General features: G+C 39.2%; 1 protein-coding gene across 1 annotated transcript in view; it reads left to right on the forward strand.

Annotated features, from left to right (window-relative positions):
• Positions 1 to 12786, forward strand: part of LOC147633741 (AP2-like ethylene-responsive transcription factor PLT1) — a 24318-nt gene extending 11532 nt beyond the window's left edge. Inside the window, exons 5-8 of the mRNA XM_086805581.1 lie at positions 11742 to 11815; positions 11942 to 11992; positions 12477 to 12553; positions 12695 to 12786. Coding sequence (XP_086661707.1) covers positions 11742 to 11815; positions 11942 to 11992; positions 12477 to 12553; positions 12695 to 12786 — 294 coding nt within the window. The remainder of the gene's footprint in view (positions 1 to 11741; positions 11816 to 11941; positions 11993 to 12476; positions 12554 to 12694) is intronic.
• Positions 12787 to 14405: the final 1619 nt, after the last annotated feature.

The raw sequence follows: 14405 nt of genomic DNA on the forward strand, positions 1-14405 counted from the left end.
TCCAATGCACACATAGAAAGATGTCAACTCCCATACCACCATCAAAAGACCACAAGACCAATAATAGAACCTGACAATATTCCTCCACTAGTAGAAACTGACCAATATTTTTCCTCTAACTTCATTCCTCCTTGGTACCCATTTAGACCATTAGTAGAATGTGACTAATACTCCTTGGTACCCATTTAGACCACTAGTAAAACTTGACCACTACTCCTCCAACTACAGTCCTCCTTTGTTCATATAACCTTTGAAGGAGGGTTGAGTATTCCATAGAGTTGATCCCATTCACCTACATCAACAAGTTGATGTTAGCCTTAACCTATAACGCTCATGCCTTTATCCTTGGAGCCCCTAAATGATAGTTCATTCAGAGTTTATACTTACCATAGACAAGTGATTATGACCATGGTAAAGACAACATTAACCACATGCCCCACTTTTTAACCCAATAACTAGTTTGACCAAGATACATAACAACCCAAATTATCTTGTACACCGTCTTGACATACAGCACATAGCCCGTGATGCTAGGTAGCTCCATACTCCATGCCCTTTTTGACATACACCTAGGACAATTCCCTTCTCCAAACCCTCTTTTAAGAACTTTCAACATGATAGAGAGAGACCCTACCATCACCTTCTATAAGAATGCCATCATCTCAATCGGAAGCCCAAATTGCTAAACGTTTTTAGACCTTTGAGTCTAGCAAGTTACAGAGAAGCTCACCCTCCATAGCTTATTCAAATCCATCTCCAGAACCATCAATTGCTTGTACACACTAGTAGTCATAGATTTGCCAAGAGGAGAACTACTTGGCCATTTCTAGTAAGTCCCCCAAGAGTCCCAGTGTTGGAACACATGTTCAGGTGGTGCTGCAAGCCTTTAAACACATGTTCAGCTATAAGAATTTAAATTTCTTTATTGCTATAATTGAAAAATAGGGTTATCAAAAATAGAGCATTCAAACATAGCTATCATTTGATAGAACATCCAAATATAGCTACTGTTTGTTTTGAACTCCTCCACCCATTAAGGGGTCCATCCTAGAGATCTTTTACATGCACAACACACTTATAAAAAAACTCAGCTACATGACATCAAGTTGAGCCACCAAAGGAGTGTTGAAGATGTGACACCACCATCAAGCTGAGCCACAGGAGGGTTGAAGCTATAACACCACCATATAGAATTTTAAGGAATTCCCAGTTAACCTCAAATATCCTTGCCAATCTAGAAACGACCAAAGAGTTTTCTAGCTTTTGACTATATACACAGTATAAAGACATGTTCTTTCCCTTTATAGGAGCCACTGAGAAAAACTTCTAGATCTCATTTCGATTCACCATCATATCCTTAGAAAGATCTTGGAGTTTTAGAGTTCAAGGTTGAACCTTCTCACTGAAAACCCTATCTAATTTAGCCATTCTAGCCATAGTATGAACCTGCATATCCAACATACCTAGCTCCCTAGATTCTTTGGGTTTACAAATTTTATGCCATGCTAGAAAAGAACATGCCATTTTCCTCTTGTTCTTCTACAAAAACCCTCTGACCATCGTAAGTGTCCTATTCTAGAAAGCGAGAATTTTCAAATTCCACAAGAGGAGTCAAGAAGTGGAAATATGCCAGCATGATCATGTTGATCACCAGCACCTTGGAGTGAAAGGGGTGAAACATTCTCCCCCACAGTCTCCCTTGTCTAGGACTCAATCCATAGCTATCGGATGCATGTTTAGAGCAATGTGAGATATTACTCTGTAGTAACACGTGTTTTCATGGGACATGTGCAACTTAAAAAAGGATGACAAGAAATCAGGTACCACTAGTGATGTTCTGGCAGATGTGTCCATGGGAGGAGCCAAAGCTAGGAGGTTCTTCTTGTTAAACTATGAGAATAAATAGTTATAGGAGTATGGGAATGTTGGAAAGCTCTATGTGAGCACACAACTAACCAAGCTTGTGATCCAAGGATGACAAAGCTTTGTGTACGAGAGTTTGGATAGAGTTTGATAATTTTATAAAAATCTTATGTAAGAAAATGATTAAAGGTGATTACATAAGTCAGTTTGAACAACAATCAAGATGCTTATGAAAACAATTGTAGCTTCATGGGGGAGCAAGGAAATAATTTTCTACTTAGTAAGATATTTTTATCCATGTAATTTGTACATTGGTTAATTAATTATCTATCGATTATTAATATGTTCTTTTTTCTTCTTCTTTATGAAGAATATTTTGTTTGCACATGACCCACACTTTGTGAAGAACTAAGGGCCTCTTGCTACATAAAATACTCTAGACATGGAAAAATCACACTATGCTACTCGTATCAACTATTTTTGTACAAATCGACACGATGGTAGGAAAACAAAAAAAAATCATTATGAGAGCTCTTCAACACATTCTACCAAGGCAAATGCAATTATACAATGTAACTCTTAAAAGCCGCATTAGTTTATACGTCACAAAAATATAGTCACTATTTTTAACATCAATATATTATAAACATTCATCGTGCGCAATAAAGTGTATCTTTATGTAGGATGGAGAGTAAAGATGGAGAAATAGTCATGGTGTTGCAAATCTTATAAAATTTTAAAGAAAGTCTTAGCTTTGAAATGAGAAGCCCACACTATGTACCAAGAACTACTTTATATTAAGATAAACGCTATGTAACCAAATTTTTTTTTCAATATACAAGTAGCGAAAGTTTTCTTCTTCCTCCGTTCTCTTTCTCATAGAGTTTTCCCTCTTTTTTACGGTTCTCTTCTTCAGAAAGTTGTTTACCCTCTTTTTCAGGGTTGTTCTCTTCGGATAATTATTTGCCCTCATCTTTGGGATTGTCTTCCTGGAGTAGCTTGCCTCTATATCTCAATAACTTTTGGCGTTGGTAGCCTCCAAGAGCACGGGCTTTCAAATCAGGGTAGGTGAGTAGATATGATCCTCTACACAAGAGAGCATAACAAAGCCTTCTTGGCCTCAAACAAGCCCCAAGTCTCCAAGCCTCCCTTGAGTGTGCCCCATGCCCCTATTATATAGGAGGGCACTCAAGTGTCTCTTAACTCTCCATTTCCCATGTGTGACCCTTGGATGCCTGACCCTAACCTTAACCCTTAAGAGGTTAGTCCTAACCCATGCTCCACTAGAGCTTGTTCCCATGCTCCCATGCTCACAAGCCTAATGTGGGTTAGCCTCCTAGTATATGCACACATAACGTGCATATAACATACTTCCCCTCTCTCAAAACATTGCACTCTTTCAATGAAAAGAAGGAGAACTGCACTGAACAATATCAACCGACATGGAGTGACTCATTCAAGGTCTAACAAAGTCTGGATGGTGCTTCTTCTCTCCAAAAAATAACTATGGAGTAAAAGGAGGTGAAGTTCCTTGAGATACATTGGTCATTCATTAGTAGGGTTCTCTCTAAGATAGGTTTTGGTTTTTTCATATTGGAGGATTCACAATGCGTTTCATGTGAGTCACCTAAGAGCTTATAGGGGTCCCAAACCTTGGAACTAGTGAATGACAATCCACCAAAAGTTGAAGAGTTAGAGGAAGTTCTTCAACTAGAGAAGATTGTCTTTCATAATGATAGAAGGAGATCTCATGACAAGATTACTAGAAAGTAACTTTTCAAGTTCAAGAATTATTTGTCTATGGATGCTAAGCGGTGGATGAGAACTTCTTTATAGTCTCCACAGGTTTTACAGGCATATCAAGAAGCTTTTCAGCTAAAAACAAATGATTAGAAGCCAAGGGGATGTCATCGGCCTTTGTATTTTGACATCCAAGGAACCATAAACAAAGGAGAATGCTCAAGGTTTACATTCCACTACAAGGAATTGATTATTCTAGAACTCAAGGGTTGTTGTCCAAGTTGTATCCAAAAGGAACAACTCAGAGATTAAACCATACTAAATCTTTTGTACAAGAATCATAGGACTAGCCATCTCATGGAGGCACTATTAAAGCAAATCAGTGAAGAAAGTACTGTTAATCTACCATAATCAGACACTAACATGGGTAGTTGGACTATAGTAGGGACTGGTGTCAAAACCAAGGAAATGTTTGTGCATTTCTTTATTCATTTGATTTATGCTTGTGTGAGTATATATGTGTATGTGTGAGTATGTATGTGTATGTGATTTATGCTTGTGTGAGTATATATGTGTATGTGTGCCAAGGGTTGGGGATGCCCGATTAAACCCAAGGATTAGCATGTGTGCACGTGTTTGTGTCTTCTAACATATAACCGGTGCAAGTTGATTTTGACAGGAACAGAATCATGTTGGGAGACTCTTGCTTGAGGGTGACTCTAGAGGTGTAGCAAGGGGTGAGAGTATTTGCTAGAGAGATCAAACCCAAGGTCACTTTATGGTGTGAAGGGTGAAAACCGTGAAGGTAAGATGCTCCCCAAAGCCAAGCACAAGAGAAGAGGAGGACATTCTGCATGATCTAGAGAGAGAAGAGCTACCCCAGTACAAGAAAAAATAGAGAAAAGAAAGACCTATCAGTTGTTCTCAAGTGATAGGTCTAGAGAGAGAAGAGCTACCCCAGTACAAGAAAAAATAGAGAAAAGAAAGACCTATCAGTTGAGGACAACTATTTAAGAAGTTGGGGGGATGTCACTGAAGCATCAAAATATAGGTTTTCTAAGATGCAAAATGCAATGCAACGCAACACAAAAAATGGGAAAAAAAGAGAAGTTTTGGGAAAAAAAAGTGATGTGGCATTGCCATGTGGCAAGTTAGTAGCATAGAGCAAGATTCCATGCTTAGAATGATATCAACTTTTAGAAAGCAAAACATTGAAAGATTTTTAAAAGAACTTTTATTATTAAAAAGATTCTTTTTGGGCTACAACTAAGTTTTAAAGCGCTTTTCACAAGTGCTTTTTGGACAAGAACCATAAATTCAATTATTCTCTCATGGTTGAGACATGTAAAAAGACAAGAGATCTCTCTAGCTCTAAGAACTTGTACTCAAGACTCCTCCAAGGGGTTTTATCTAATATAACTTGAAGGCGGCGGGAGGGGGGGTCCCCAGCCCAACGCTATTCCAACCCCTAGCTCTAAGAACTTGTACTCAAGACTCCTCCAAGGGGTTTTATCTAATGTAACTTGAAGGCGGCGAGAGGGGGGGGTCCCCAGCCCAACGCTATTCCAACCCCTAAAGTGGAGTGTCTTCTCTCTTGACTCTTTGTCTCTTGTTTATTTTCATATTTTCTCAAGGTTTTACGCATGAATTTGTTGTTTTCTTGAAGATTAGCTAGTAGGTGTACCGATGCCATAACCCTTTATGATGGCTTGTTATATCTAGATTTTTATTTGGAATTATGTAAAGATTGATTTACCTTTTTTGAATCTTCAAAAGAGGTATAGAAAGGCAAGTATAATAAGTACAAGCCTATTGAGTGGACTGAGGAGTTAGATGGGTGCTTTAATGAATTGAAACCATTAGGAAGTGAATGGGGTCTTCTTGGGCCCTTTAATTTGCCCAAGCCTAATCAAGGTGATTAAGGAATAGCCAAATGGGGGGCTGCCATGTGGACTGAAATGTTGGGTTTGTAAGAGAGGTGTAAGAGTGGTCAAAGGGTGCACTTTTTCTCCCAAAAAGGGAGGGAGGCAATTTTACAATTTTCGGACCTTCATAACTTCTACATACAAGCTCCGATTTGAGCGGAGATTATAGATCCGTGATCTACGCATCAAAAGCTTTCTATAGATATGTTACATGATATGGTTTTGTCTGCTAGATTTTAAATTCCATTTTCCTCCCAAAATTCAAATTCGAATAAAATAGCCGTTTTGAAGCTTCTAATTAGAAAACGTTTCTTCTTAAGAGAAAAGGTTTGACTCCTTAAATTGCCAAATAAAAGGGCCCAAGAAGCCTTCCATTGAGGTCCTAATGCATCAAGAAACTGCTACGCCTAAGTTATAGATTATCTAAACCATTTCTGATTGAAATAGATGCCAGTGAATATGCGATTGGAGCTTCATTGTTTGAGGATGGCAAGCTAGTTGCCTATGTATGAGAAAGAGCTTTTTGTTGTTATTCATTCTTTGAAAAAGTTGAGACATTATCTGTATGGCTTTACTTTTATGGTATTCATGTGGATAATCTATCTCTAAAATACTTTTGCAATTCTCTAGAGCTAAGGGGAAAAAAGGCTCATTGGCTTAAGCTTATGAAAGAGTTTAATTTTGAGATTCATTTTATAAAAAAGGATCTACCAATAAAATGATAGATGCTTTAAGTAGAATCGGCTATGTGAATCAACTTTCATTTGTTGAGAGTAAGTTTGAAATATTTGACTCTCTGAAGGGCTTATATCCCCATGATAGATTCTTTGGTAGGATCTAGGATATTATACAGGCTAGGATGACCCCTATTTTTGTTAGTATGAGAGAGTATTCTATTCGGAATGGTTTGATCTTCCAAAAGGGAAAAGTCTATGTACCCGATGTTAATGGTGCGAGGAGTTGCATCATGTTTGAGTGTCATGACACACCTTCTGCTGGGCATCCGGGTGTGGTGAGGAGTAAGCATTTAGTAAGAAGATATTTCACTTGGCCAAAGTGGAAGTTTGATGTCAAACAATATATTTGAAAATGCCAGTAATGCTAAGTCAATAAAGTTGAGCGTTTGAGATGTGATGGCTTGTCGTGATGCCATTGGAAATCCCTAAAAAAATGGCAAAGTATTTCTATGAGTTTTATGGTTGGATTTACCATGAACTTTGAGGGGGAATAATGCCATTTGGGTGATCCTAATCGACTCATCAAATTAGCTACGTTCATCTGTACAAAGAGAAAATGTTAGTTATATAGCTCGCTTATTTGTTTATTGGAAAGTTGTTTAGCCTTTATGGCTTTCCAGTTGATATTGTCAGTGATCAAGATCCAAAGTTCACTAGACATTTTTGGCGTGAAGTATTCAAGAAACTGCATACTAAGTTGATCATCTGACCATCTTGAGTTTGATAGAGCCAGATATAAGGTGTAAATGCGACTATGGAAGATATGCTGCATGTATATGTCTCTTTGAGACAGTTTGATTCAGAAGATTATCTTCCATTAGTAGAGTTTACTTACAATAGTGCTAAGTATTATGCTACTAAGATGAGCCCTTTTTTATGCTCATGTATGTCTTTTAGCCTAGAGCCTCGTGGAGGATTGACTTAGAGAACATCCAAGTTGGTGATGTGGTTGATTTCTTTCTTAAAACAATAGCAAGACATGCTGCAGTCTGCAAGACAAAGCATAAAGAGTGCACAATATAGAGCATAATTTTATGCCAACCACCAAAAGCGATTAGCCAGAGTTCTGGAAGAAGGTCAATGGGTTTACTTGAGAATCCCAAAATCAGGTAATGAGGACTGGGAAAGTCTTATAGTGTCAATTGTGGATCGTAGGGACCGCACCCATAGGAATCGGGTTATCTCGAGTGGTTGATTAGATGGAGAAATTGTTTTGATGAAGACAACACTTGGGAGAATGTTGTTTCACTCCGACGCTAGTATGTAGACTGTCTCCTAGTCTCCCTCTAGTTAGGAGGGGGGGAATGTTATGTCCCATGTTGTGGGGACATAATGTGGCTAGTGTTAGAGGCCGGCTGGACAGTTCTTATAGCAGTGTGGTCAAGTGGCTACAAAGTTGGGATTGTGTCTCATTTGTCGGAGTTCTAGTTGTGGAGCCCTACCTTGGGACTAGGGCATCCCAAAGGTCCTTTCTTGTGGTTAGCCCACTAGTGGGTAGTGCCAATGATAGCAATTGTGATGGATGGGCGTGTGTGGTATGGGACGTGCATGCTTTGTGGGCACATGCTTGAGAGGGTTGTGCCTGTGTCTAGCTCAGTGGGTGGCTTACCATTGCATGTGGTTTGGAGCCTATGGTTGGGTGGTGAGTTCTAGCAAAACCCTTATATTTTTGCTTTATTGTTTTGTGATGTCATGATGATATGTAGTGGTGTTGAGTGTTGGACGAGCTTCCCTAATGGTAAACAATGAGAGTTAGTCTTGGGTGAGCACACAAGTGGAACTTTATGCTGGCGTGTTTTATATTACCTCTTGTGTCTGAGTGTCCCCCCTACACCACTTCGTGATCCTTTTGCATCTATCTCTATCAACACTATCATCACTTTTCACCACCTCTAGAACTTTAAAGGGGTTGTTAGAAAGATCTGAGGGAGATTGAGGGTTCCCCTTTTCCAACCTTCTCATTATCCCCTCCCTTTTCTCCTTCAGGTGTTACCTCAGTCCTCCCCCCTTGATTGGGGGGCTAGAATCCTCTTTGCCCCACCTCTTTTTTAGGGCTCTCTCTCTCTCTCTCTCTTGCTAAGATTTCTTCTCCCTTTCTTCATCTAGCCCTTTAAGTACCAAAGCAAGCTTGTGGTAAAATTCTTAAAGTTACCACAGTTAAAACACACACCAACAAAAGAACCAAAAGCCATCTTAATCTAAAGTAGCCCCATATTCCCTAATTGCCTTCTAGTTCCCTAGGATTCTCCCTATCTGTATCCTAGCAATACACACCTTATTTGACGCCTTCCCAAAATCTAGATTAGGAGGAATAGAGATCGCTATAAAGCCCTGGAAAAATCCCCACCAATAGATGGCCATAACCAAGGAGGAGGATTAACCATTTCAACACAGACAAGGCATGCATATAGAAGCCCCTTGTTAACATGAAACAAAGGATCCCTTGTTAACATGAAACAAAGGATCCCATGGAAGCACATGAACAAATATTTACCTAAAGAAAAGAGTATCAAGCAACTTGGGGACCCATGAGGAATCAAGTAGAAACATTGTGAAGAAGCCCTTACCCGTATAGAATCACCTTACATTGCAACAAGCCCTTCTCCAGCCAAGTCAGAAGACCATGTCTTATGGTAAACTTTCGGTGCAAAAAAACATCCACAGGAAGAAAAAAGAAGCACTTGATGGTCAATGAAGCCTTGGGATAGCAATGTTGGAAGGTCATGGCCTAGCCATCTACATACCACATGCATAATACCAAGGATAATGAGATCATGCTTAAATAATAGAAGACTAGGGCCATTATCATCCCTCCTCCACCAATTTTCGTGGGTTGGAAGGGAATAGAGTCGTGGAGTTTAAGCGTGCAGTGGCATGAACACTGCTGGGATGGTTGACCTCTCGGGAAGTGGCTCCCAATTTCTTACATGGTATCAAAATCAAGGATGGCATGTTGGGATGTTAGTAGAGCTAGTTGACTTACCGATTCCTCTCGGTGGAGTTGAATGAAGGCCACATGTGTGTACGGCTAAGAAGGATGCATTGTGATGGTATGCTTGGAGTAATCACTAGCAGCGGGGATGTATGCTGGAATAGCTGGGTGACATCTTTGTGAGAGATGCAAACCTCTGAGCCAAGTGTCATTACAGCCTTTGGGTACCCTACATATCCGAGGGAGGGTGTTGGAAGGTCATAGCATGGTCGTCTCCATGCATGCCACATGCATAGTGCCAGCGATAATAAGATCATACTTAAATAATAGAAGACTAGGGCCATTATCATCCCTCCTCCACCAATTTTCGTGGCTTGGAAAGAAATAGAGTGGTGGAGGTTAAGCGCGTAGTGGTGTGAACACTATTGGGATGGGAAACCTCCAAGGAAGTGGCCCCCAATTTCCTACAACAGAACATGAAAACTTTGGATGTAGCTTTGAGTTCTTGGTCATAACCACAAGCTATTGGTGAAACCCAAAGACCAACCTCTCATTTGTAATTTGAATGTGCTCCACTGCTTCAACATGTTTTCCCAAGGAGTCCATAGAGGACCTTGCCTTCTTGGCCATCCCCAAACTCTTCATCCTCCTCCTTAGCCCTTTTCATGTACTATTACTCATTTTTCTACTCCTCCTTTCATAACTTCTTGGCCCTCCCCAAACTCCTCCTCATCCTCCTCCATAGCCCTTTTCATGTAATCTTCATTTTTCCCACTCCTCCCACCATAACTTCCTGTCCCCTTCTTTGTCCTAGATCTCTCCTTGGGATCCCTCGTGTCCCACCCCAACCCCAACTCCTGCTTACGCAAGAATGCCATGCATCCACCATGCTCAGGGGGTTCAACTCAAAAAATGTTAGTGTACCATGTGAGTTCTACAAGAGGGGTTTTTTAACTAGATACATTGAGAAAAATTAACACAATTACACTAACAGGAGGGGTTTTTTAATCCAATTTTAGAAAAAAATCATTTAGTTCATAAGTAAAGAGGGGTTGTTTTATTGAGGGGGGGATTTTAGTTAAGGGTTTTTAAAATACCTCTTGAACGCACGTGATACCTAGGGTTTTCTAGTAGTGCCCCCCCCGAGCCACCATGCCCTCTTCTTTCTTCTTGCATGATAGTGTCACCCATGCACACTTTTAGAGTTCCTTTTTTCTAAGCTTGCCTGACAACTTTAAATTTTTTTTTAAATTGATAGTATATGCTAAATCACTTCAAATTTTACACAAAGGGTCATAGTTTATTAACTAAGGGTTTTATGACTAATGCATGTAATTTGGGTGAATGATTTTGCAAGGTTAACCATTGTGAGTTCTTTAAAAATCTTCTTTTAAGGGCTCACATATTATAAGGGTTGTGTGATATATCAATGGCATGCAATGTTAGTGAGTGAGCCCCACACATACCTTTGTAGAGCTCTCACAGAGCCTAGCTTGTGGAGGATGTGAGTCTATGTAAAGCCTTCAAAGGTTTTTATATGAAGTAAAAGGGGTTGTTGGCAAGATCACCCCCCAAGCCCATTGCTCTATATAGAGGACCCTTGAGCCTAATGATAGACCTATATAGGTAGAGTACATTTTGTAAACCATATCAAACTATATCACCCAAACTATGTTTGACACCTCATATGATATCTCATGGGAATATTCTTGATTGGACTTGATGAATTATAAGCAATCCAATCACTTATACAGTCTTAAAGTCATTAATAAAGCAACGACTAATAGAAGTAGTACTTTACCCTTTAAGCCCAATATTTTCAAGCCTAACCTCATTCATAAAGCTAATTGTGTTCTTTAGAAACAATAGAATGAGTAAGTTCACAAGACAAGGAGTAAAGTGAAAGTGCCATAAAAATATTGCCCAAGCCTTACACCCATGTACTCTTGTGTGAAGGGATAATTAGGGTGAATAAATGACAAGGCATGTAGCTCGTGTATGTTGGGTGGCTATGTAAATAGCTACGTTTAGTCAAGATGGTGCTATGCAATTACTATGAGGGCAAGTGCAAACTCGGTTGATATGATACATCCACAAACCAAAAATATTAGTCAGAAGCAATCTATGGTATAACCACACGCTGGTAGTTCTGTATACTTATGTGCAAGTGATATGATATATTTTTTCTCTCCAAAATCTCATATTATGTTCATCATCATCAAAACATTCTTTTCGCATTATGTGTCTATAAATCAATCCATTTACCTTGTGAGGTTTTTCCCACCTAGATTTGAAACATATGCAATGAAATTCAATGTCCTCTTTATTTAAAGGGATAGGTGATGAAATAGTATAGTTATAACTCCAACATAACATGTTAATCTAGTTGTTTTTTCAGTGGTCATCACAGATAGGTATCTTCAAGGACTATCTTTTCCTTATATGGTTGGAAATTTACTCAAAAAAACACTAACCCTACCATGTTTCAAAGCTAAGGTCATGAGCTTTTTTGATTAACCATCTCCCACAAATTGTTGGTTGTAGTTGCTTGACTACAAAAAGGAACTTAAAGAGATGCAACAAATGACACGTCAAGAATTTGTGGCATCTCTCAGAAGGTCAGGATTATTTAGGTCTACACATCATGTGCACATCATCTGATGCGTTAAAGACTTGCTAATTGACAGTAGATCCATTTATGTTGTAGATCTGTATTCTCTTATTGTGTTTGCGTTGCTTTTCAGGAATAGTAGTGGATTCTCAAGAGGTGCCTCAAAGTACAGGGGAGTCACAAGGTAGTTTCCATTTCTTAGACTATATTTGGAAGGTTTTATTTAATATACTAGTAGTCATTTTACTATTAAATGTACATATGCATAAGTTAGTACCAAATTTCATAATATTGAGTGATTTTAATTGTGAGGGAAATTCATGTTTTTTTTTAATGACTTAGAGTATTATAAATTGTGAACTATAACCGTTTCGTATGAGATTTCTTTGTTCACTTTAACAACCAATTTAAAAAAACAACATATTTTTATATAACAAGAGATTAAAATGAGGTGTTGGTTGTTCACTTTAACAACACAACCACAAAAGACGAATGCTTGAAAAAAGCATATTTTTCAACCAATCAAAAATAAGGACAGCGCTTCAATCAACATAATTTTCAACCAATCAAAAATAAAAGGACAACACTTAAATCAACATATTTTTCAACCAAAAATCAGAATAAAGACAAACAATATTGATTAAATCTATCTGGTTTTTGTTTCCTAGGCATCACCAGAACGGTCGATGGCAAGCTCGGATTGGGAGAGTCGCTGGAAACAAGGACTTATACCTTGGCACATTTAGTGAGTTATTACTCTCTAAATCCTCTGCTGCAATTCTCAATATGTGCCCACAGGATTATGCATGGCTTTTGGTGCAGGGATTAAGCAGCTAATTATTATGATTACATGTGATGGAAGCTTACATGTGATGCATGGGGGCAGGCACGCAAGAAGAGGCAGCTCAAGCATACGACATTGCTGCGATCAAGTATCGTGGCGTGAATGCAGTCACCAATTTTGATATGAGCCGCTAGGCCCGGATTTTCTCCAGCGGCGCCGCCCCCCCACCCACATCAGCCTCCAAACACGTCAAGATTACATGTGATGCATGGGGGCAGGCACGCAAGAAGAGGCAGCTCAAGCATACGACATTGCTGCGATCAAGTATCGTGGCGTGAATGCAGTCACCAATTTTGATATGAGCCGCTATGATGATCTGGCCCGGATTTTCTCCAGCGGCGCCGGATTTTCGGGGTTTCATGGCGACGGTTTCATGGACAAGGCACAAGCCAGTTGGCTTGTAGTTCTCAATAATTTGGGGGAGGAGATAGTAAATCAAGGTTTTTATAGTATCATATGAAAAAGTTCATTGTGAAAAGTGAGCAAAGTACTCACTATTCGATGTGTGAGACTTGAAGAAAGGTAACCGACAAGGATAGATGCAAGCCTTGTCTCATGAAGTTCTCTTTCTTCTCCCGGAAGGGCTCCTTGATTAGATTCAAGAAGATAGGCGACTTGGGGTGAAGGCTAGGCAAAAGAGTAACAGGGACAAGGAGCATATGCTTTGATACCAAATGTTGGAAATAGGGTTGCACGAATGTGTGCTCAAACACACAAACTTGAGAATCTCAAGGGAGCACACAATGAGATGATGATAGATAGATAAAGAATGGACATTGTACAAAGATGATAAGTATACCCCAAGATGGGTGTATACTAGCATGGGGAAAAAACCTCCTAAAGAGGGAAAAAATGCCTTGTTGCTCACACACACATCACTACCAAATATGGCTACAAGTCTCATGTTTACCCAACATGAAGGGAGTGAAGTTCTTGTGCATGAGCTTTGTTGAATTCTTCTTGCTCACATTTGTCTAAGTCTACTATTCATAGCCTCAGAACTTCTTCAGCCTTTTTCTTTATGATATTTTTCTTGAAGACTTCCAAGTCTTTTTCTGTTTGCCTTAGTTTGGCCTCTATCACATTTAACTCATCTATTTCCAGTTATAGCTTCTTTTCATATTCTATTTTATATTTCGGCATTTGTGTCTCCTATTGCTAGATGATCTTGGCTTTAGTTGTGTGGATTCCTCTACTTGTATCTATAGCTCTCTTTGACTTGAAGCCAATAATTCCATATTTGTTTCCATAACTTGTTTAAGTTAGGACTAACTAAAAATTTCCACTCTGTGTGTGACAGAGAGTGAAACACCCTTTGTTGGAGCCTAAACTGGCTTTATTTGCTTACAATGCTTAGGTGTTTGTGCATGGACATGCTATTTGTTAACCCTATCACTACACTAGAGCACAACTGATGGGGCTAGTCACGTTTGAGCTTTTGAATCTAACTTATTTGAGATTGTAAAACAAGAGTAGGACATAGTCACATCAATGACTATAACGATGGTGGGTGTTTCAAGTATGTGATGGCGTGCCTTGCACTAGCACCTATCTCTTGATGCAACACACACTAGGGTATAACATATAGAAAGTGCCTATAACATCACTACTTATCACATTCACATACAAAATATTTATAAGAAGTTGTTCACACAAACAAACACACTAAGCCATCTAAGGGTTGTTTCACACAAATATGAGGCTCCAAAAACCCAACACAGAGGAGGTTCCCTTTAAAAGATGCAAGCTTACG

This window comes from Cibotium barometz, chromosome 11 (assembly GCF_041138505.1).
Source record: "Cibotium barometz isolate CiBa-2024 chromosome 11, ASM4113850v1, whole genome shotgun sequence".
Taxonomy (NCBI): domain Eukaryota; kingdom Viridiplantae; phylum Streptophyta; class Polypodiopsida; order Cyatheales; family Cibotiaceae; genus Cibotium; species Cibotium barometz.